Below are 23,719 nucleotides of genomic sequence, written 5' to 3'. Positions count from 1 at the left end.
ATGCTGCTGGCAGGATCCAGGGGTGGGAGGCTGAAAACATGGCTGAACACATATGAAAACATGGTTGTTTGTATTACTGTAGGATCCAGTAACTTCTCAATTATTTCCAGTCTCTAAACCAATGCCTGATTTCTTCATGAAAGCGATTCTCTGCTTTGGTGGTTGTCAGCTTGTGACCTCTGTGGCTCTTCTATGGGCTGCTTCTAAGATGATTAAGAAAAGTAAATTCTTGTATGCTAGATATTGTGAGTTTTCTGCAGAGGTCTGTGCATCTGATGAAATATTTTAGGGACCCATAACTTGAAAAAAGTTGAAAATGCCTGCTCCTTTAAAGTAGAGCTACTTTAACTCTAAGTCTCTTCATGGGAATTATCTGGTGAAGTGTTAAAAGGCTGCATTGAGCAGATGACAGATGACTGGAGATAATATTTTTTTCTCTCTTTCTGAAATACTTGGTTTCTTTTACTTAAAAGAGTACCGTGACCCATTTAATATATGCAGCTAGGACTGATCCTAAACTTGAAATGCCTTGCTTTTCTTGTCACCATAGTATTGGATATGTTAAACACAGGTGTGTTTAACAACGTGAGTAATATTTGTCTTTTTTAATCAGGGAAAGCGTGCACATTGGAGTGACTTGTTTTGGTAGATTTTGGGGGTCTTTTTTGGTAAACATATATGCTTCTTTTATTTAGGCAAGAACAAAGAATGAGGTACTACACAGCATACAGAAGGCACTTGGTTCTTTGGGAGAGCTCTTCATTTCTGGCAGATACCTCCATGGGTTTCCATTATGGGTACTACTTCCACACAGATAAGCTCTTCTCTGGTAATGAAGCCCTTATTGTGTTAGAGGAATTTAATGCTTGACCAGAGGAGAGGCATAGTGTGGAACTGGGCTTTGGGCAACTGTGAAGAAAAGGATCAAGACTCTGAACTTGATTTGAAATTCTGCAGGAAACTGATATGACAGGACTCCACGTCTTGCCTCTCAGCTGAGGCTGTTACATATAGAAAAGCTTCTTCTATTTCCTTCAGGCTGAATAAGGGCTCACAGAATCTCACTGCACCTCTCCCTGCATGGTGCACGCAAGTGTGTGTACACACATGGGTAGAACTTAGGGTAGCATATGGTCTGCTTCCAATGCAGGGACTCGCTGAGTTGATCAGATGAGTTACAAAGAGGTGCCTTATCAAAAATCACATTTGCCTAAGTCCATTATCTGACTGAAAAATCTTTGTTCACTGTTCTGCTCTTAAACAGCAAGATATGTGTGGAATTTGGGTGGACAAAATAATTCAGAATATTCCAGATGCTGCAGATGCTAGCTGTTTGTGGTTCTCAATACTTCTCTGCAGCCTGAGAGCCAAAATCTGCCCTGTACACTGACACAGTTACACTCACTTACATGAAGTGACATGGCTGTAACTAATTGGACTAAGCATGCAAACTTTCACTGCACATAGCCAAAGACAAACTCTGGCTCCAAATGTTTTTCCCTGAGTACATTTCCATGGTACCTGGCCTCATTTTAGCCAGAACAATATATTTTTGTCTACACACGCTAAAAATAGTTCATGTACTAATTAAGCTGTGACAGAAAACAATAAAGACAAGGAAATGGGAAAGCATTTTTACATAGCCAGCAGCTTCCCTGGCACCATTTCTAGCTATGAAGAGGGTTATTAGCAAGCCCAGAATTATATAAACAGTTTCCTTTGCCAGCCACTGTACACCAGAATCATCATTTACTTTCAAATTATTCAAGTCAGCAAAATCCACCTTTTCATCAGACCAGTGGAAAGACTGGCAGAGGTTTTTAAAAGTGGGATTACGACCAGAAAAATTACCCTCTTTCTCAACAGTTCAGTGTCCTAATTTCATAAACTCATTGTTATTCATGCTTTCTTCATTGACAAAAAAAGTGTGTTTGTTCCTGCTAGCGCAGCGTGCTCATCAGCTGCAGGAGGGGGAGCTGCATTCTTGTCTGCAAAATGCACCATCATCAAAATCATCCACTAACTCCAAGATGCTGGATCTTTGCTACTGGAGGTGGTAATTGAGAAAGTAATGAACAGGTTGAGTTTTGGACCGCACTAATAGTGGTTATAGGTTAAAACAGCAGGGCAAATCTGATCTGGACTTAATGAGAAATAAACAGTCTTAGCCACTTTTTGCATGAATTTAAATAACAAATTTGAGGATAAGCTATTCATCCCTTCAGCTTTATATCCTGATGAAAAAAGGAGCTGACTGGACCTAAATCAGGGCTAATGTCTGCTCTAGATCTGGCAGAACAGTGTGGATGCTCTGAGGCTGTGCGAGGAGGAAAGGCTGGTGGCTGCAGCGTGCGGCTGAGAGTGAGGGAGTTGCATCTCAGGGGGCCCTCGGGCACACCAGGAGGCCCCGGTTCAGTAAATCCTCCAAGATTGCATAACTTGGAGCAAGCCAACAGTCCTACAGTGAGGTTATTATGTACCTCGGGTTATGCAAGTGCTTAAGTGTTTTGCTGGATAGGGGCCCTAATCCCTCAGTATCGTTTTCTCCTATCTATAAAGTCATAATAGTGATATCTCCATCAAGAAGGAAAGTAACTAGTTTTGTCACAATTACAGTCTGTAACTACCAAGCAAAATAACCCAAAATCAGGAGTAATGGGGAAATATGTGGAATAATATCCTGGGATGCTTATTTTATAAGAGGCAGTACTGTTTTGGAAAGTGGTTCTGTTAAACTGCCACCTTCTTTTACTCTGGTTGATCATGTGCATTTGAAAAGTAAAACTACCTGGTAAACCCTGCAGGAAGATAGCTAACAAACAGGAGTCAAGTGGCTTGTGCTTCTCACACATCGTGAATAGATGCCTTCACATCTTAGAAAAGCCTTTGTTCTTAGAAAAGCACAAGTGTCCTATTTGACCTGAAGAACCAGGACAGGTTGTCTGAATAACAGGCTGACTTTTCAGGACCAGGAGTTAGAAAACTCATCACTTCATGCGTCTCTGGTTATGCTGCGAATACACCTCATCAAACACAGACAGGTACTCATATTCAGACAAAAAATCTTGTTGTAGCCTGATAGACTAAGACGGATGTTCCACGACATGCACTAGCTGAGCCAATCTCATCATTAATTCCTGCTGGTGGACGCAGTCCTGCTGCCCTCTGCCCGCCCTGCCCTGGACTGCCTCCCTTTCCTCATGCTGGCTCAGGTACTTCATTTCAGTTCAGCTCCCTGAACCTGTAAAAAGAGAAACACAGGATTAAAAAACAGAAAAAGGATGTTTTCCAGCCCTTATCTGCTTAGGTTGGGCATACAGGTTTGCCTGACTTTTTCTGCAGGGAAGCTCGACAGCAGCTCTGTATTCATCTCGGTACTTGGACATTTCTTCAGTAACTTGGAGGGAGGGTGACTGCCTTTAAAAATCAACTAAAAATATCCTGATAGATAGCTCTGCTATATTTCCACTAACCTCTAGAATTCAAGCAATTTCATGCATCATTACCAACCCCAACCAAAATCAATGGTAGTAATTGAGACACAGCAAGGCAATGTGTCTCCCACGGCAGGGTTGCACCCGACAGGACTGCCAGGGCAAAGCGGGTGGAAGGGGAAGGCTGTTTGCACAGCAAACGGCCTCTCTCAAGTATAGCCAGGTACTCAGCATGCTTTCCTATGAGTGATTTGATGTAGAACAGCTCAAGCTAGTCATTGAAACAGCATTGTGCTTTCTGTATAACAGCATGGGCTACGAAACTATAGAAACGTTCTTTTATGTATCATCTACTGTGTTCTTATACAGGCTGATCATTAGTGAAGACAAATTACTCCTAATTTTTCTTGCATACAAAATGTTGCTGTTGCTTTAAGCTGTCAGCTACACTAGCAAACACCATGATTTGGTTATTCACCTTAGTAGGGATTATTTCTTATCAGGAGAAAGTCTACTTTTTCAGAACAAGGGGAACAAGGGCCTCTTACGACAAACTCAAGTTGTAGCTGGCTGTGGTTCTCCCAGGAAGCGTGATCCTGCGTAGCAGGGTGGAGACAGCCTGTAGCCTTTGTAGTCATGTCAGTCACTGTGTTGTCTCAATACAGAATGTAAGCAGGTTGCTTTCGGAAGGGTATTTCTGTAAAATAAATAGAGCTATATGCAAACACGGGTCTAAAAGAAAAAGAAATGCCTTGCAGGATCTTTGAAGTTGTCTCATTTTGTTGCCATTGGATTAACCTCCTAGCAGCAAACAAAAATGAACTCCATTTGTGCAAGTTAGGACCTTCCAGAGAGTTTGCTCGTGAGGAGATATGGGCATATGGAATGCCACGGGCTGACAGATAATGTATGTGAAAAAGGCTTTGAAGTTGAGCTGAATAGTCCTTGTATCAGGTCCTCAAAGTCACTGCAGCTGTAAGTTAAACTGGAAAAATAAGAGAGAGGTCTTTTACTATCAAACATATATTTTGTTCCCAGTCTGAAGCTCTTCCCAGTTGCAGGTGTTTTCCATCTTCTGCCTGATATTATGGGTAGACGTGCACTGTAGTATTGGGACAGAGAATAAGAGTTCGGCTCTACTTTACATGCTTTATAGACAGCATAAATAACCACGGTAAATAATAGAGTTGGTATGCATGGTAAATAACAGAGAATAGTTCCCTTTCTAATTTACTGTTGGAGCTCATTTGGCTCAGTTTTGCCTTTGCAGTATTAAAAACCAAGGAGAACTCCATGTAAGGCAATGGAGATGTTTGGTTGGAAATAAGAAAACAATGGAACAAGACTCATTGGAACCACTTACATGTTGGAGAAATTAGTTAAAAAACGTGCTTCACAGTCTTGGTTTCTTGTCCTCTCTTACCATATAATACTGCAGCTATGTTTTAGTTTGGGAATTCAGGTTTTGAGTACCCAAAGCTAAAATAGGGCACAAACGGCAGAAAAGTACAAAAATGGCTGGCAACTTGAGCTAGACTGCAGTTTTCAAAATCTCAAAGCCAGCAGCAACACTTGCTTTCGAGAGTATTTCTCCTCACCTCTGGGATTGAGAAGTATTTCAGCACCAAGGGCACATGTGGAACAGATGACTGATGACCTCTGTTCCATGCAATGCTCCTCTGTGACTTACAAGGAAGACAGAGGAAGGGCTCTGCCCATTCCCTGAGCTTACCTACACATGACTTCTATATCAGCCTTGCTCAAAACGGCTTTTCCGTGTAAAGTTGTCTGCATGACAAAATGATAACCAATAGCAGGGCATGAACAACACCTACTCTCTGTGGATGATCTCATGTCAAACTAGAAAGAAATCTCTGCCTATTTTGCTGGAATTGCCTGTAAGGGTTTCAATGCTGCTTCATTGTCTGAGAACACATTGCTGTGCTGCTTTGTCCTTCTTACTCACAAGTTACCTAGTGCTGCTCCTACTAGTGAGGAACTAAACTAAGAGGGAAAAAACAAAGTATTTCCTGGAACAAACTGGGTGAGCTTGTTCTCTCCTTTAATTAAGATAATTTTTTCTAGTTGCTCTGAAGAATCTACTTTGCTTCATCTAGTAGAAACTTTAACATTTAGCATTTGTATTCTGTTTTCTTTTACTAGACCATTGCAGACATAGTTTCTTGTTTTTCTGTAAACATACCCACTAAGAGAAAGCCACTCTTTAATCTGTTCCAAACTCATCCCAGTTTTACTGACTTACTCCTTTAGCATAAGTCATTGGCACACAATTTACCTACTTATAAAGGCAGTTTCTACATTGATTTGCTAATTTTTTGCCTTTCAGGTGAACCACAGGAATCCAATAAAGGAAAGGAAAACATAAAGAGGCATTCCTGCTCTCACACCGCCTTTTACCAAGGCAGGCTACAAGTTTTGTTCTCTTCTCACCCACCGCAGGAGCTCCCCCGACGTTCGCTATTCATCGGTTCAAGCTTTAGGCTGGCAACATGCCAGTGAGTTCATTAGTGGCACACTGGATAACAGCGCAGACCCAGTCCTCCAGGATTTAAACAACATTTTAACAGCAATGTTGTGATGGCTAGAAGAAATTAAACTCTGGCTGGCCCGAGCTGTCTCAGGGTGTCCAAGTACCCACATGCAGCAGATAATATAATAGACTGCTACCTCCCATCTGTAGGCAGCTTTGGGAGACCAGATGTCTCTTGCCTTAGTAGCTAACTATCTGCAAATTGAAGTGTGCAAAGCTGACATATTTTTGCAGTCACCTCACTACTTACTTTTGGGATTTGATTTTTGGCTAAAATGATCAGGTCCCATTAATCCTGAAAACCTCTTAGGGCTGGAGATAACTGAAAACCAGAAACCAAATCTTCGTGTTTTAGGAAGTTACTCAGGGATCCATCCTGCTTTCCTTGTGCACCTGCAAGTACAGCTTCTTTTGTTTGTTCTGGAAACAGTGCTTTAAAAAAAAAAAAAGAACAAAAATGAAAAAACATAACACAAGCAAATGCTCCTGGCTGTGTGGGATGTGCCCTAAAATGAGAAAGCACTTGTACCAATAAACCACGTCCGGTGGCCCCAGGCTGTTTCCACCTGCTGGACTGTGTGGAGGTGGATGGGGACACTCTGGGACAGCTGTGAGGGTCACTGCTATGTGAGTCACTGCTGTACAGGGTACAGCTGTGCAGTTCACAGCTGTGTGGCTCACTGTTGTGCAGGACTCTGCTGGATGGGACGTTGCCATGCAGATCAGTCCTGTGAGGGCCACTGCTGTGCAGGGCATGGCTGTGTGACACTGCTGTGCAGGTCATTGTTCTGTGGCTCACCACTGTGTGGGACACTGCTGTGCTGGACATCGTTGTGTGGGAGGGACATCACTGTGTGGAACATTGCCGTGGGGGTCATTGGAGTGTGGGACACTGCTGTGGGACATTGCTGTGAGGGTCATCGCCATGTGGGATGTTGCTGTGAAGGATGTCACTGTGGGAGACACTGCTGTTGGGGACATCACGGGTCACTACTGCGTGGGTCCCTCCAGTGTGAGACACTGCTGTGTGGGCTATGGATGTGTGGGACATGGATGTGTGGGACATGGATGTGTGGGTCACTGCTGTGTGGGACAACATTGCATGGTGCATGGCTGCATTGGACACGGCAGTGCAGGACATCCCTGTACAGGACATCACTGTGTGGGACATCACTGTGTGAGGCGTGGCTGTGTGGGTCACTGATGTGAGGGACATCCCTGTACAGGACATTTCTGCGTGGGTCATGGCTGTGCGGGACATCTCTGTGTTGGACACGGCTTTGTGGGTCACTTCTGTGCAGGACATCCCTGTACAGCACATTGCTGTGTGGGACATCACTGAGCGGATCACTGCCCTATGGATCCTGTGGGGAACACCCCAGTGCGGGACACCGCCTTGCAGGACACCCCTCGGGGCACCCACCCCCCCTCCTCACCTCCCGCTCGGCGGCTGGCGGGGTGTTGCCCGGCCCTGCCCGGCCCTTCCTGCCCAGGGCGGGCCGGGCATGACCCCGCCGGCCGCTCCCCCCACCCGCCCCCGCTGCCTGCCCGCCGAGCCCGCCCCGCTCCGCCGTGTGCCGGTGGAGGCCGGAGCGCGTAGCGGTGGCGGGATCTTTACGTCGGGGCGGCACGGTGATGGGCGGTGCGGCGCTGTCGGGAGCTCTGTGGCTGGGGCTACTGTGGGCCGGGAGCGGGGCCGGAGGGAGCTGCTCGGGGAAGTGCTGCGAGGGCCGAGACGCTGCTTGTATCGGCGAAGGATGGAGGGAGGGAGGGGGCTACGGGACCTGCTACTGCGACGGAGGCTGCCGGCGAGCCGGGGACTGCTGCCACGACCACGGCCAGGCGTGCCCGGGTAGGTGCGTCCGCCCCCCGGCCCGTCGTGACCCGTCCCCCCCCCCCGCCTGCGGGGCAGGCTGAGCTGGGATCCCCCGGGTACCCCAGTCCCATTCTCCAGGTATAGTTATCTGGTTGGTTGCCGGTGCTTTGCGGGCTGTAAGTTTTATTGGGGTTTGGAGATGGGGTGTACGGTAAGGGTCTCAGCAAGGCCAAATTTGCTCCCCCCCCCACCCCCCCGGTATCACCAGCCTCGGGGCGGGGGCATGAGCAGGGACCAGGTTGGGGCTGTGTGAGAGCAGCAGCAGGCACAGGAGTGGGAAGAGAGGCTTTTCCCACACTAGATATTGCTAGGTTTCTGGATCAGCTGTAGTACAGTGCCTGGAGTTTGTCTGTCTGCAGTTATTTTCCCTCTAAAATGTGATGTTACTTAGATGTTCATCCCAAATACACATCAGTTGCAGTGGGGATGCAGGATTACAGGGACAACAGGAAGATTCATTTAGCACCGTCTGTGTCTGCACTGATTCCTCCTGTCTTGCCAAACAAGTATCAATGAAATAATTGGGGAAATCCCCCGGGTGAGGTTTTGTCCTCATTTATAGTGGCAGGAATCAGCAAGGATCCACTGTGAAGGCAAGGACTTCAAAATGAGTGTAGGGGAATGAGTGAGAGGGTTCTCTGCCAGGCTGCAGGGGAAGGCCTGGCTTCCAGAGGAGCGGAAAGTGGCCCAGTTCTACCAAACTGGACCCAGCAGCCTTGTAGGTATTTACACCCCCTCTTTCCGTGGTGTTTCTACCCTTCACGGTCTTCACAATTTGTCCTCCCTTCCTCTGTCTGCGATGTGGGACACTGCCCTTGTTTTACAGGTGAAGCACTAGTGCTCAGACAGCCTAACGTCTCTTTCCAGCTGGCTGGATGCACGCCAGCCTCCAGCCAAAAAGTCATGAGTCTCCACTGCACAGTGCCTCTAATTAGGGCATATTTAGCAGGCTCGGCGCCGTGCTGACATAGCCACATAGCTTTGGGACCCAAGTTGGCTTGCGCCTGCCTGGTTTGGGAAGGGGGAGTACAACTGTCAGACGGTGTAGACCTGTCCCAGGTGATGTAAAGCTGCACAGAAAGACTCAGCAGAGCAGCACTCTGACCCCAGGTCTCCAGATGAAACATGGTCAGTTCTCCGACTGCTAAATAATCTCTCCAGAATAACAGAAGAGAAAAAAACGTGCACCACTAGGTCTGCCAGAAGGTAGCATCTTTCAAATTAGCATTTTTTAATATACTGATCTTTTGTTCAGGAAAATCAGTAGGGGGAGAACTGACAAGATGCTTGCTGGTCATATAGTCAGAGCATATTGCGTCTTGTCAGTAAATCAAATTATTTTTAATACTCAAGTAGAACAGGAGAGAGCTAATAAAGGTGCGTTGTGTTAGCATTAAAACAGAGCTGTAATCTGATAAAAATTTCTGTGCTCTTCAAAAAGAAGCTCAAATTTGTGCTTGAAAATTTCTAGTTTAGACACTTTTCTTACCATGAGTTCTGGCATGAATTTGGGTACCTGATGATGCCTTATTGTTATTGAGGTGGTATTTTTTGTCTCAAGCTCAGTGGTGGTTGCCTTGAAAGGCATGATATGTTTGTGCTGTCTCTGTCCTGTACCCTGCATGGAGCATGGGTGCTCTAGACCCAGGCAGGAAGATGGAGTCTCAGTGAAGTCTTTGTCTCTCTCTCTCCTGTACCAGAGCTGGAATTTGACAGTCTCTGGTGGCCCAGTTCAGGGAGCTAAACCCTATTTCTGTTTTCTGTATTGTCCATTTCTGGCTGGTTTGGGTCCCTGCACTGCCTCACCACCCGGTCGTGCGGGCACCAGTGCTAGTGCAAGCAAAGGGAGCAGGACGTTTTGCATGGGTATAGCATGGGAGGACAGGACTTTGGCAGCCTGGCGAGGTAGTCCTGTAACTCATACATCCCAAAACTGCAAAACTGATCACAATAAGGCAAATGATCCTATATAGTTTCTGTTTCAAGCAGCCAGTAAGTTATGTTTTGCATGAATAGAAATTCCAAATAGTTCCAGTCGGAGTTTGTATCAACTTAGACAAGTATGGCTGGAAATTTTAAAGCTGTTTTTGTTCCTGTTGGATGTTGAGGTCTCACCACTGAGTGTTTCTAAATTCTGTCCATGTGTTTAATGACACCAAGGGTGTTTATTGTCATAATTCACTCTGAAATACTGTTTGGAATGTAGAGTTCAAAAATTTAAAACAGAAATGTGAAGAAAGGTGACTAATGGTTTTTGTGCTACAACTTGTTTGTCAGGCTCTTTGCCACTCATGATTTCAGCACCTGCTGAAATGACATTTTGTCGTACTGCAAATATTTAACAGGATGAAGTATTTGGGAAAGTGTAAAGTGCTTACATCCTCAAGTATATGTAATCAAGATGTGTTAGGAACAATACAAAAACAACACTCCAAAATAATAGAAACCACTGAAAGGAGGGGCATCCTAAAGCTGCCAATGCTATGATTAAATTCTGTCATGACTAAAAATCGTAGTAGGTCTGGTGCTTTACAAATAGATGGCTCAGCAGAAGCCCCTGGGCTGCTGAACCTAGGTCCAAGGGTTTTAAAATAAATTTCCTTACAGGTCTTTCAAACTAAATTTCCTTATAGTTCTAACAATGAAGAAAGTATTTTTGTACATAGAGAGCATTTTAAATAGAAACTACTGTACAATGAGAACGCCTGAAAAAGGAATGACCTCGTCATCGGAATGGAAGTGGTCACTCTGAGAAAATCCGCATATCTTACACATTACAACATACGTTGGGCAGTGATTCAGTGAAGATACTGTAATGCTCTTTTTTCCAGAGATGAGAAAAAATTATTTAATTTTCTGAGTGTGACTCAGAAAAAAATCTATGATTCACAGTGCTGTAAATGGGAAAAAAAAAAGAAGTCCTGACCACTCAAGCTGTGTTTCATAGGATAGCAATATAATTTTTCTGTGTACTTTTGAACTTCCAAGTGTCTCATTAGCTTCCACATTTTGGTAGGTACCTGAGCACAAATCCTATGCTTCAGGTTCCTTTGACTTGCATCCTTCTCATTGTTTCAATGAATCAGCATCTACCTTTGTGTTAACTAAGCTGGACCAATAGTAACAAAGACAGAGACCATAAAGATGTAGCTACAAGTCCCTGATACTAGTTTTTGTATTTCAAGAGATGGCACCATTCCTTTTATGTTAGCTCCGAGACCCATCCTCTCTCATGCTGGGCAATTTAACATCTTTCCAATGAGGCACAGAACTGATGTACTGTCCCTTAATAGTTGCTGGGTACAGAGTGCAAGAGCGACGTTATTATCCCACTGGCTAAATTCCATTCTAGCAACCCAATATTCTTATTATTCCGCATGACTAAGGCAATTCATACTTCTTGTTCTAAATCTTGATGACCATAAAATTGCCATGTATTGCTGCAGACAACCAATATTTAACTGTCAGCTTGTTTTAATTCCAGGAAGATGTGAAGTCATCGCTTTATTTGTTATGCAGCTACTCAGTCCCTTGGGGAGTTTTCTGCATGGAAAATGTGGTGTTAGACCTGATGTATCTGCATATCAAGGTGCTAACATGGGATTAAAATTATGTGGAAATTCTTACTTCTGCAGGTCATTCATACAGCCAACTTGGAAGAGTCAACAGATAAGGAAACGGGGCTAGATGACACTTAACTGTCCTTTGGGTACTCTGTGTAGAATTAAGATGTGTGATGAAGCATCGAAGTCTTTAAATTATAGTGGTCCTGTGGTCAGGTGGCAAAGACTGTGATGTCCATACTACATATAGGACTTGTCCTGGGTATCCCATGGTGCGGTCTAAGCCATTGTTATTATCACTGTAGTTTTTTTTTTTTAGTTCAAAATGCCTGAAACAAACGCCTGAGGGTTGTGCTGCAACAAGTTAGAATGGTGCCTTCACAGCCAGAGAGGCTGTGTCATGTGCCTTGGGGTACAGGGTGAGGGTACCTAGAGGTGTCTGAGGGCAGTGTCACCTGCCTGCATATGGCAAAGGGAGCCAGGCCTGCTGCAGTCTTTTCCACTCCATTTTTCAATGCTGTTCTACAAATCATACCCGGGAGCTGCCTGGGAAGGTGTTTATAAGTAGAATGCCAGAAAATGCTAATGGTTAAGCAGGATGGACAACTGGTGGCCCATCGCCCAGGGCTGCTCTGGGGGTCTGTTTCAGTGGAGTTCCTTAGGCGTGGGATGCAGCATCCTTGGCCACTCGTACGTCTGGCACTGTTGGGCCACTCAAAAGTGGGCAAGTTTGGTTGGAACAGGTGCACAGTGAGAGGCAAGGAGGGGAATTGTAACAGTGCACTAAGGACACTGCCAGGTAGCCCTTGTGAGGTGTTTTATCTGCTTTATGATGTCTGTAATGCTCTGAGAAATGAGAGGTGTAGTGGTAGAGCAAACCCAGCAATTTCTGTGTTATGAAGAGAGTCATATGAGGATGCTGCCTCCCACAGCATCCTCCTAGACAAACTGGCTGCCCGGGGCTTGGATGGGTGGACTCTTCGATGGGTTAAAAACTGGCTGGATGGCCGAGCCCAGAGAGTGGTGGTGAATGGGGCAAAGTCCAACTGGCGGCCGGTCACTAGCGGTGTCCCCCAGGGCTCAGTTCTGGGGCCGGTGCTGTTCAATATCTTTATAGATGATCTAGACGTAGGGATTGAGTGCACCCTCAGCAAATTTACAGATGACACCAAGCTGGGTGGGAGTGTCGATCTGCTGGAGGGTAGGAAGGCCCTACAGAGGGATCTGGACAGGTTAGATAGATGGGCCGAGACCAATGGCATGAGGTTCAACAAGAACAAGTGCCGGGTCTTACACTTTGGCCACAACAACCCCATGCAGCTCTACAGGCTGGGGGAAGAGTGGTTAGAAAGCGGCCCAGGGGAAAGAGACCTGGGGGTGCTGATCGACAGCCGGCTAAGCATGAGCCAGCAGTGTGCCCAGGTGGCCAAGAAAGCCAATGGCATCCTGGCCTCTATTAAGAATAGTGTAGCCAGCTGGTCTAGGGCAGTGATCGTCCCTCTGTACTCGGCACTGGTGAGGCCGCACCTTAAATACTGTGTCCAGTTCTGGGCCCCGCACTTCAAGAAGGATGTTGAGGTCTTGGAGCGAATCCAGAGGAGGGCGACCAAGCTGGTGAAGGGTCTGGAGGGTCTGACCTACGAGGAACGGCTGAGGGAGCTGGGGTTGTTTAGCCTGGAGAAGAGGAGGCTCCGAGGTGACCTTATTGCAGTCTACAACTACCTGAAGGGAGGTTGTAGTGAAGTGGGAGTTGGCATCTTCTCCCGGGCAACTAGCGACAGAACAAGAGGACACAGCCTCAAGCTTCGCCAGGGGAGGTTCAGGTTGGACATTAGGAAGAATTTCTTTACAGAAGGGGTTATTAGACATTGGAATGGGCTGCCCAGGGAGGTGGTGGAGTCACCATCTCTGGATGTGTTTAAGAAAAGACTGGATATGGCACTTAGTGCCATGGTCTAGTTGACAGGGTGGTGTCAGGGCAACGGTTGGACTCGATGATCCCTGAGGTCTCTTCCAACCTGGTTGATTCTGTGATTCTGTGATTCTGAGAGTCACAAACACCAAAGAGATTATTACATTTTACCCTTTCTTCTCAATGTCTTGTACTAGCAGAATCCCAGAGGGCATAAAATATTTTCCTGAAAGACTAGTTTGTTCCCATCACTTTCCTGCAACACTGGTACAAGTATGTAACTAGTGGTTAAGCTGTAAATCTTCCTGGGAATTTAAATTGTAATCAGGAAATAAATAAAAAAAAAAGATCGAAAACATGTGATATGTTCCATTACAAGCTAATGGGAAACAGCATACATGGGAAAGGAAAAAGCATCATTTAACTAGATAATGAGAGGCATGACCCAAAACAATTGAGTTCTGTCCAGGGGCGGATCAGGAGCGAGTTGAGAGTTTGTGGGTACGAATTAAGGGGCAGGCTGGCAGGGGTGATACTGTTGTGGGTGTCTATTACAGGCCACCGGATCAGGATGAGGAGGGTGATGAGGCCTTCTACAGGGAGCTGAGAGCAGTCTCGCAATTACAGGGCCTGGTTGTCGTGGGGGATTTCAACTACCCTGATATTTGCTGGGAGGCCTACTCAGCCAGCCATCCTCAGTCCAGGAGGTTCCTCCAGTGCATTGATGATAACTTTCTGATGCAAATGGTGGATGAGCCAACTAGGAGAGGAGCGCTGCTGGATCTTATCCTCACTAACAAGGAGGGTCTGGTTGAAGAGGTGAAGGTTGAGGGCAGCCTTGGTTGTAGCAACCATGAGATGGTAGAGTTCAGGATCTCATGTGGCAGGAACAGAATAGCTAGCAGAATCACAACCCTGGACTTCAGGAGGGCCAACTTTGGCCTTTTCAAGCAATTGCTAGGGGAAATCCCATGGGACAGGGTACTAGAAGGTAAGGGGGGCCCAAGATAGTTGGTTAGCATTCAAGGACTGCTTCTTCCGAGCTCAAGATCAGAGCATCCCAACAGGTAGGAAGTCAAGGAAGGGTACCAGGAGACCTGCATGGTTAAACAGGGAACTGCTGGGCAAACTCAAGTGGAAGAAGAGGGTGTACAGATCATGGAAGGAGGGGCTGGCCACTTGGGAGGAATATAAGTCTGTTGTCAGAGGATGTAGGGAGGCAACTAGGAAAGCTAAGGCCTCCTTGGAATTAAACCTTGCAAGAGAGGTCAAGGACAACAGAAAGGGCTTCTTCAAATACATTGCAGGTAAAGCCAACACTAGAGGCAATGTAGGCCTACTGATGAATGAGGTGGGGGCCCTGGAGACAGAGGATAAAAAGAAGGCGGAGTTACTGAATGCCTTCTTTGCCTCTGTCTATACTGCTGGAGGCTGTCCTGAGGAGCCCCGGACCCCTGCGGCCCCAGAAGAAGTCAGGATAGAGGAGGAATCTGTCTTGGTAGATGAGGGCTGGGTCAGGGACCAATTAAGCAATCTGGACGTCCATAAATCCATGGGCCCTGATGGGATGCACCCGCGGGTGCTGAGGGAGCTGGTGGAAGTCATTGCTAGGCCACTCTCCATCATCTTTACTAAGTCGTGGGCAACGGGAGAGGTGCCTGAGGACTGGAGGAAAGCGAATGTCACTCCAGTCTTCAAAAAGGGCAAGAAGGAGGACACGGGTAACTATAGACCGGTCAGCCTCATCTCCATCCCCGTAAAGGTGATGGAACAACTTGTTCTTGGTGCTGTCTCTAGGCACATCAAGGATAGGGGGATCATTAGGGGCACTCAGCATGGCTTCACCAAGGGGAAGTCATGCTTAACCAACTTGATAGCCTTTTATGAGGACATAACCTGGTGGATAGATGATGGTAAAGCTGTGGATGTGGTCTATCTCGATTTCAGTAAAGCGTTTGACACTGTCTCCCACAGCATCCTCGCAGCTAAACTGAGGAAGTGTGGTCTGGATGATCGGGTAGTGAGGTGGATTGTGAACTGGCTGAAGGAAAGAAGCCAGAGAGTGGTGGTCAATGGGACAGAGTCCAGTTGGAGGTCTGTATCTAGTGGAGTCCCTCAAGGGTCGGTACTGGGACCAGTACTATTCAATATATTCATTAATGACTTGGATGAGGGAATAGAGTGCACTGTCAGCAAGTTCGCTGATGACACAAAACTGGGAGGAGTGGCTGACGCAACGGAAGGCTGCGCAGCCATTCAGAGAGACCTAGACAGGCTGGAGAGTTGGGCGGGGAGAAATTTAATGAAATATAACAAGGGCAAGTGTAGAGTCCTGCATCTGGGCAAGAACAACCCCATGTACCAGTACAAGTTGGGGGCAGACCTGTTGGAGACCAGCGTAGGGGAAAGGGACCTGGGGGTCCTAGTGGACAGCAGGATGACCATGAGCCAGCAGTGTGCCCTTGTGGCCAAGAAGGCCAATGGCATCCTGGGGTGTATTAGAAGGGGTGTGGCTAGCAGGTCAAGAGAGGTTCTCCTCCCCCTCTACTCTGCCTGGTGAGGCCACATCTGGAATATTGTGTCCAGTTCTGGGCCCCTCAGTTCAAGAAGGACAGGGAAGTGCTAGAGAGAGTCCAGCGCAGAGCCACAAAGATGATTAAGGGGGTGGAACATCTCCCTTATGAGGAGAGGCTGAGGGAGCTGGGTCTCTTTAGCTTAGAGAAGAGGAGACTGAGGGGTGACCTCATTAATGTTTATAAATATGGAAAGGGCAAGTGTCATGAGGATGGAGCCAGGCTTTTCTCAGTGACATCCATTGACAGGACAAGGGGCAATGGGTGCAAGCTGGAACACAGGAGGTTCCACATAAATATGAGGAAAAACTTCTTTACGGTGAGGGTGACTGAACATTGGAACAGGCTGCCCAGAAAGGTTGTGGAGTCTCCTTCTCTGGAGACATTCAAAACCCGCCTGGACGCGTTCCTGTGTGATATGGTCTAGGCAATCCTGCTCCGGCAGGGGGATTGGACTAGATGATCTTTCGAGGTCCCTTCCAATCCCTAACATTCTGTGATTCTGTGATTCTGTGATTCTGTAAAATGTGATTCACACTACATGGAAAATAATTTTAAGCCTATTTGCAATGTGCAATGAAAACAAGTCTGTGAAGAACTGGGGAATTTCCATATCAATATTATTATTAATTATTATAATATTGGATATTAATAGCTAGTAATAGATGTTAATACCAATTATTAATATCTAATATTAACATAGGCACCTTTAGTTTTTTATAAGGCTATTTGTGCTAGTATTTCAATTACATGACATTAATTATAACTTTATCGAAAAAGCAAGCCCATCAAAGGACAAAAAGCATCTAATAATATTAGAGAAAGCAGCATGGACTCATACACAGTGCTGCAGCATTTTGACTGCTTGTCTCATTTCATGGTTAAGGAAAGCTGCAGACTTGGCCATTCCCTGCTCGCCCAGCAGCAGACCGTGCACACAGGGGAAAGCTGGTACTGCCGCTGGTGTCCAGGCAGAGGACATTCCCTCTGGACACACACTGACAAGAGGGGAAGCGGCCCGGAGGAATGCAGCTGCCCAACCTGGAGCACCTACCAGGTGGCCTCCAGGAAAAGAGGCTACCTGGAATGGACCACTCATCAAATTAAATGTCCTCGTAGGCCACAGGTTGAGGACTACTAGCGTAGGGAAATGACTGCTTATCCTCAGAGGATTCTTCCTCTTGATGGATGCCCATGTGTGAGCCATTTTTCTTACCTGTTCTTTCACTGGTCTGCTTGCCAAGGCTGTGTAAACTTCAAGTTCCTTGTTGGAGGGCTTGTGTTTGTTCCATTGGTAAGCCTCCAGAGATCATCCTTATCCAGCTCCTCAGGGGTCAGCACTCAGTGCAGTTTTAAAGAGCTGTAGTATTCATTTTGACTACTAAAAATGAAATTGTTAAGTCACACAGTTTTAAAAACCTGTGGCTTGGTGTTCCTGTAGATGAGGCTAAGGAAAGTTTAGTTTCATGGAAACATGTGAAATGGCTGTGGGGTTTTTTACTGTTGTGTACTGTGGTAATAGACAAATAAAGTGAAGACTTGTGTGTTATGTAGCTTCTTACTCAAGAATAATGTGTCTATCACCTGTTTCTGTATTCTGGGAACCAGGCTGCAAAACCTTTTCTTTCAGAGTAGATTATTTGTATCCATCTGGAAGATATCTGGTATATTGTCCATGCTTACAGTGACAAGGTTGAGACAGAGCTACAGAGCTACTGCTTTGCCAGAATATAAATGAGAAATGCAAGAGAAGGGACAAGTATAGATTGGAAATATGCTTATCATGCTTAATATAAATGAGAGCTACAAGGAACGTGCCATCATTATTAGATGCACTGCAGAGAATAAAATAAGGAAGGAAATGGCTAGTAGGTAACAGATATGATAGATCTGAGCACTTCTGACTTTCAAGACCATACCAAAACTAACAGATGCGTAGACTGTCATTTACATCTCTCCTGGAAAGGTTACGAAAAGTGACAAACATGAAATAAGGGCTTATCCTCTACATGATGTGATAATTTAGGGTTTTTTTTCTAAAGAACCTGCATGTTCTTTCATCAGAAGGTGTCAAAGGCCATAACTGGTCTAAAGGTTTCAACAGTTGCCAGAGAAATACCACAGAATACAAAACAAAGCATTTTTCTTTCTTTATCTGAGACCTTCAATGAGCTCACCTAATATATGTGAATTTAACAGAAGAAGAGAGAAATTCTTTGTGTCTCTGGTTAGGCTGGGTTAGGAGAGACCAAAGGTACAAGCTTATGGTACCTGTGCTATTGATGCTCTGCCTGAGGGAAATGCAGTTTCTTATGATTCAAATTTTACTTCCAAAATAATGGCACTTCCCCCATAATGTTTTGGTCAAGTTCAGAGGAAGTGTGTGATCCATGAGAACTAAAATTAAAATATCCAATGGACTATTCTATAGTTGGGAACGAGCACAAGGGAGCCTTAAAATTACATTTTTACACATTTTGTGTAGCGCATTTAAAGATCTGCATTGTTGTAACGCTCCGTTTGTATCAGTAGCTATACAGACACAGAAACACAACTCTACACATGTCCCTGCATTGTTCTGAGACTAAATAAAACCAAAATTGTCACCAAAAATTGTCTTTGCAGCAAGGACCGTGGAGCAGGATGCCCTGTGTTAAAACGGGGCAACAAAGCTGTGGCAGTGAAACTTACTTCAGTGTAGAGGAAAAGGGGTTAGAAATCAATCTGAGGGGAATCAAGAGAGCTGAAAGGCTTCCTGAATTCTGCTACTTTATGTTCCACCCTTTAAACAAAATCTGGTGGTGTAGGAACTGCCGAGGTAGGTCAGACCACTCACTGGTCTAGATAATCCATGAGCTGGTCTCCTTCGGGGCTAATGCTGTATTCTTCAGAAGAGGGTACAGAAGAACCCCACAGCTGTAGTGAAAGGTTTCCATAAGGAGCTGTTTCTTTCTGGACAAGGGATGAAATAGGGAACCAAGCACTGCAGGCAGGTTTGAATGTTAAATTTGAAGATGAAAACTCCTAGAAGAGCATTTTAAACCCTATAAATAAAAGTACATAAGAATTTAAAAACCAGTCACAGTCTTATTACTCAAGCTTCTGAGAGCAATTAGGATAAAACAGAAGTCTTGACTACTAGTAATCTTTTAATACTGCTTTGCAGCTCTTCCATGTGTTGTGGGGGAGTGGAGTCACTGGAGTGGCTGTGCCGAACAATGTCAACCTGATCTGCGTATCCGTAGGCGCTATGTACAACAGGAACCTAAAAACGGTGGGGAACCGTGTCCTGCTCTAGAGGAGAAGGCTGGCTGCCTGGAATACCTGACTTACCAGGGAGAGGACTGCGGCCATGAACATGGTATTCTCTCTTTGATTTATCTGTACATTGTGCCCATCAGGGCCTTCATAAATTTTACTGATGTCAATGAACAGAAAAAAACCCACATCTATCTGTAGCTATCTGTTTAAAAATACAGTTTAAAACCTTACTTTCTACTGTCATATTGCTCTTTATTCTATTCTTATATTTTTTTCCTTCTCAGGCTGTTCTTAATTTCTATTAAGTAAACAACTAAGCTGCCTGCATGCCTTCAGTTTCTTGATTTAAGCCCCTCAGTAAGCATCAAATTATCTCTGTGCAAAGTTAGAACACTGATTCAGTACCAAACAGGAAACAGAGCTCCTTGTAGGATCCCAGCACATCCTGTTTCCTCACAGACTAGATGACATGCATTTCTACGTATATTTCTTCTGAATAAGGAGAGAGCTTAGCTGTAGGGAATGGGTTTGCGGTCTGGTGTTGCCAACATTTTACCACTTTTCAATACAGTCAGTCAGCATCACCATCCACAAGCTCCTGATACATTCACCCACTGTTACAGTAATTGAAATGTGACTCAACTATGTCTTGCTGCCTTACTGTAACTTTTCTTCCTCAGTCCCTGCTTTCATAACTACCTCTGAATATGGTAAAGAAAGAAGACGACGAGCAGCATCTTCTCTCTCGCCTTCAGACAAAGAAGAAGCTGGGTAATCTATTTAAACATGCCCCCTCCCCGGCAGTGTTTAAGGCCAGGCTGGATGAGGCTTTGAGCAACCTGGTCTAGTGGAAAGGTGTCCCTGCCTGTGGCAGGGGGGTTGGAACTAGTCTTTAAGGTCCCTTCCAACCCCAACCATTCTATGATTCATTCTATGATTCATTTATTATATGCATGTGGGTCATTCTGTTCAATAGAAAATAGCTGGCAACAGAGAAAAATGTAATTAAATTTGCAATAATTAAACAATATGCTATAGCTTGTACTGTTTTTCTCTCTTGCAGTTCATTTGCATGTTCTAGATGTTGTTTTTTATTACTTGATAATTGTCATGAATTAGACATTGGGGTCGTGGCAAATCTGAGGATAGCTGCTTTTGAAAGCAAACAGTAAATAGCGCTTTCATTTATGAAAGGCAGGTCCTGCTTGACTAACCTAACCTGGTTATGACCATGACAAGGTGACTCGCTTACTGGATGAGGGAAAGGCTGTGGATGTTGTTTACCTAGACATTAGTAAAGCCTTGGACGCTGTTTCCCACAGCATCTCCTGAATAAACTGGCTGCTCATGGCTTGGATGGGTGTACATTTTGCTGCATGAAAAACCGTCTGGATGGCCGGGCCCAAAGAGTTACCGTGAATGGAGCTAAATCCAGTTGGCGGCTGGTCACAAGCAGGCCCCAAGAGGTGTCAAGAGACCTTTTTTTAAAAAAATTGACACAAGCAGTAAAAAATTTTGTTTGGTTACCAGTAGAGATGGTTCTGAAGTTTAAATTAGGCTGTTACTGGGTCTGTACTGCTCGTAATGCTTTGCCTTATGCTACCTTCTCCTGAACAATAAAGCCCATCAGTATTCTTAAAGCCTCTTTTCCATTTTCTCTTTTAGCAGCATAGAAGAAAAAATATGGGTTACAGACATCTGGTTTTCAACATAATTTAAGAATACAGAACACAACCAGAAAGTGAGAGTATACATAAAGCACTGGACTGGGGCATGGAATGAGAAATACTTTATGCAATGTTTCTAAGAATCCATTAATTAGGTTAGGGTCAGCAACAGACTTGTTAGCAATGATGATGTCTAACTTGCGCTTCACAAATACCACTTGTATGATATGTAAGTACATTTAAAATTTATATGTAGCTTGTGCTTTATCATAACTAATTTAGTACTTTTCCTTCTGAGCAGATATTGTGTGGAATTTAAAACAGAATCACTTTCACACCACTGTGCTTCGGAGAATCGGCCGTACACTCGATGGATGCAGTACCTACGAGAAGGACATACTGTGTGTGTAGCTTGCCAGCCTCCAGCTATGAACACTGACACGCATCGTTGTTCTGGAGATGGCCACAATGCAGATGGGTAAAGAAAGCCATTTTTCTGCTGTCTCTTCTGTAGCAAAACCCAGTACAGAAGTTAAGACTTCTCAAGGTCTCATTAAAAGCTGCATTTATTATACTTAAAAAATGAAACAGCTCATGTAACTTGTAGAGCTAAGAAGATTCACCCTTTCAGTTCTCCCAGAAGTTGTTTTTAAAAACTAGACAAAATTGGGAAATAGTTTCAATATTGAGGTTCAGTGCTTTGAATGCTTTATTTACTATTGTGAAGGGATGATGCAACTTCTGTAGTGCAAGAGGTCTTTTTACAGCTATGGGCACTTTTACTTAAAAACGGTATTTCCTGCCATAATCAAAATCCGATTTCAGGTTTAACAGTGATGGATCAGTACTCCTCTCAAACCTATACACCTAGAAAACACTAGAACAGTAGTTTTGAAAGTAGACATTTAATATTCAGAACAGATTTTTATTTGATCTATACATTTATTAATATGCATACTACTTAATACCTGTACAAGGAGCTACTCAATCCACCATCCTGTATATTATACTTAGGAATACAGTGCCTGCTCCTGAAAGCATTTTAAGAGCTAGATGAGCTAATTAAAGTCTTAAATTATTAAGCAAATCTAATCTTCTGACATGTTACACAGCACAATCTAGTAACATGAAATATACAGTGTTTTAATTCCTCATTTATTGTCACATTTCAGAGGTAAAATCTTACACTGGGAAGCAGTTGGCAACTCTCAGTGCCAAGGAACCTGGAAGAAGATTCGGCAGCTGGAGCACTGTTCATGTCCCCTTGTGCATAGCTTTATTTTTACATAAAAGTTTAAAAGACCTTTAAAACAGCAACAACAAAAAGATTAAGAAAATTAACACCAATGCCAAGAAACCTACATCTTTCTGCTGCATTTTCTGGAGCCTAAACAAACTTTAAAGGAGTCAGAATTTTGGAAGAAGCATTTCGGGAAACCCTCTCTGCCTTAATACAAAACGCTATGACTGATCTTTGTATTAGAACACTAGAAGCATGTTTCCATGTTTCTCTTTTGTAATTAAAGAGCTAATGTTTCTAACCGTAGTAGCTGCTTTTCCTAAAGTTCTCGTTCTTTACTGGCCACAGTCCTGTCTACAGGCACTGCTCCTACTCAGTAGTGAGCCAGCCAGCCATTCTTAAGTCTGAGAATAGTTACTATCATCATTATATAGTAAAGGTGAATAAAAATGAAAGTTTGAGAGCTAAGACTGGATTTCAGTTTAGATCCTTTGTTCCTTCTCAATATCATCTAGACAGTTGTTTATACTGCAAGTGGATACATATACTTCCTCTACATTGCAGTTTTCATGTTCAGCCACCTTCATAAAGATGTATGACTAGCCATCGTTGTTAAGGAAGTAGCCTTGCTCAGAAATTCATGACACTAATACACAGTGTGAACTTTATAGTAGACAAACCTAAACAAGACTTCGTGACTAAAGTCTTGGCTAACATTAAAAATAATTACTTATTACTAGTTAAAACTGCTCGTGCAATGATTAACATAGAAATCTGCAATATTAGAGCACTGGCAAGACTGCTATGCAGGTAGCTCAAATTCCTGTTTTGTTACCTATTACTTACCTTGAATTATTATTACAGCATTAAAGAGGCTGCATACTGCACTTTCTCACTTGTCAGATACCTGCTGTGACTTTTTGAATTGTTGGCTTACAGCTGCTCTAGCATTCCTTGGTGAAGGACAAAGCCTGTATTTTATCAAGATCCTGAAATTCACAATGTTTGCTAAAAAGAAATTATGCCTTAAGGTTGAGAAAATTTACTGTTAAGGCATGCAGCATCTCTGTGGAACCTGAAGACTACTGCTTGCCACTGTTTCTAGTAACTGCAAGAAGAAACTCTAGTGTCTGGTGGCAAGAATGAGGAAGGTGATCTGGCTGAGGTCCTGTCCACAATAAGAGTATGAAACAAACAAACCTTTGTAACTGTACTTTACTATTTTATCTTAATGGAAGCTGGCCTCCAAAACAGAAAGCAGAGAGATTATCTTAATACTTCCTGAACATTTCAGCCTTCAAGAATATCTCTCTTCCTTTGTAGCCAGGAAAAATCCGAGAGGTTTATTTTATTATGAGAAGTTTGGACAGATGCTTTTCCTTGTGAGGTTCTTGTAAAATAAAAACCTTATCCAAGGACAAAGCTACAGAAAACACCTGAATTGAAGAGATTTCACTTTTAAAAGAATGCTGTGATATGTTAGTTCAAGTCACTAGATTCACAGCAGTATGATAGTGGAAAGTATGGGTTTTCTGAGGTTGTTGAACTTTTCCACACAGTCTGAATCAAGAGAGAAAGTGTAGTACCATCATCCATCTGTTACAGTCCCTCATGAGCAGGACATTTACAGTGACTGACACCT

General features: G+C 44.3%; 1 protein-coding gene across 1 annotated transcript; it reads left to right on the top strand.

The window, feature by feature from the left end:
- The first annotated feature begins 7,605 nt into the window (after positions 1–7,605).
- SBSPON (somatomedin B and thrombospondin type 1 domain containing) lies at positions 7,606–22,218 on the top strand. Its single transcript, XM_068397036.1, has 5 exons — positions 7,606–7,837; positions 19,076–19,270; positions 19,851–19,941; positions 21,139–21,315; positions 22,010–22,218. The coding sequence occupies exons 1-5, from the start codon at positions 7,621–7,623 to the stop codon at positions 22,125–22,127; spliced, it is 798 nt and encodes a 265-aa protein (XP_068253137.1). The 5' UTR covers positions 7,606–7,620; the 3' UTR covers positions 22,128–22,218.
- Positions 22,219–23,719: the final 1,501 nt, after the last annotated feature.

The sequence above is a fragment of the Nyctibius grandis genome, chromosome 3, assembly GCF_013368605.1.
Source record: "Nyctibius grandis isolate bNycGra1 chromosome 3, bNycGra1.pri, whole genome shotgun sequence".
NCBI lineage: Eukaryota > Metazoa > Chordata > Aves > Nyctibiiformes > Nyctibiidae > Nyctibius > Nyctibius grandis.
The sequence above is the reverse complement of the archived record's forward strand: the minus strand, read 5'-3'. Positions and strand labels throughout refer to the sequence as shown.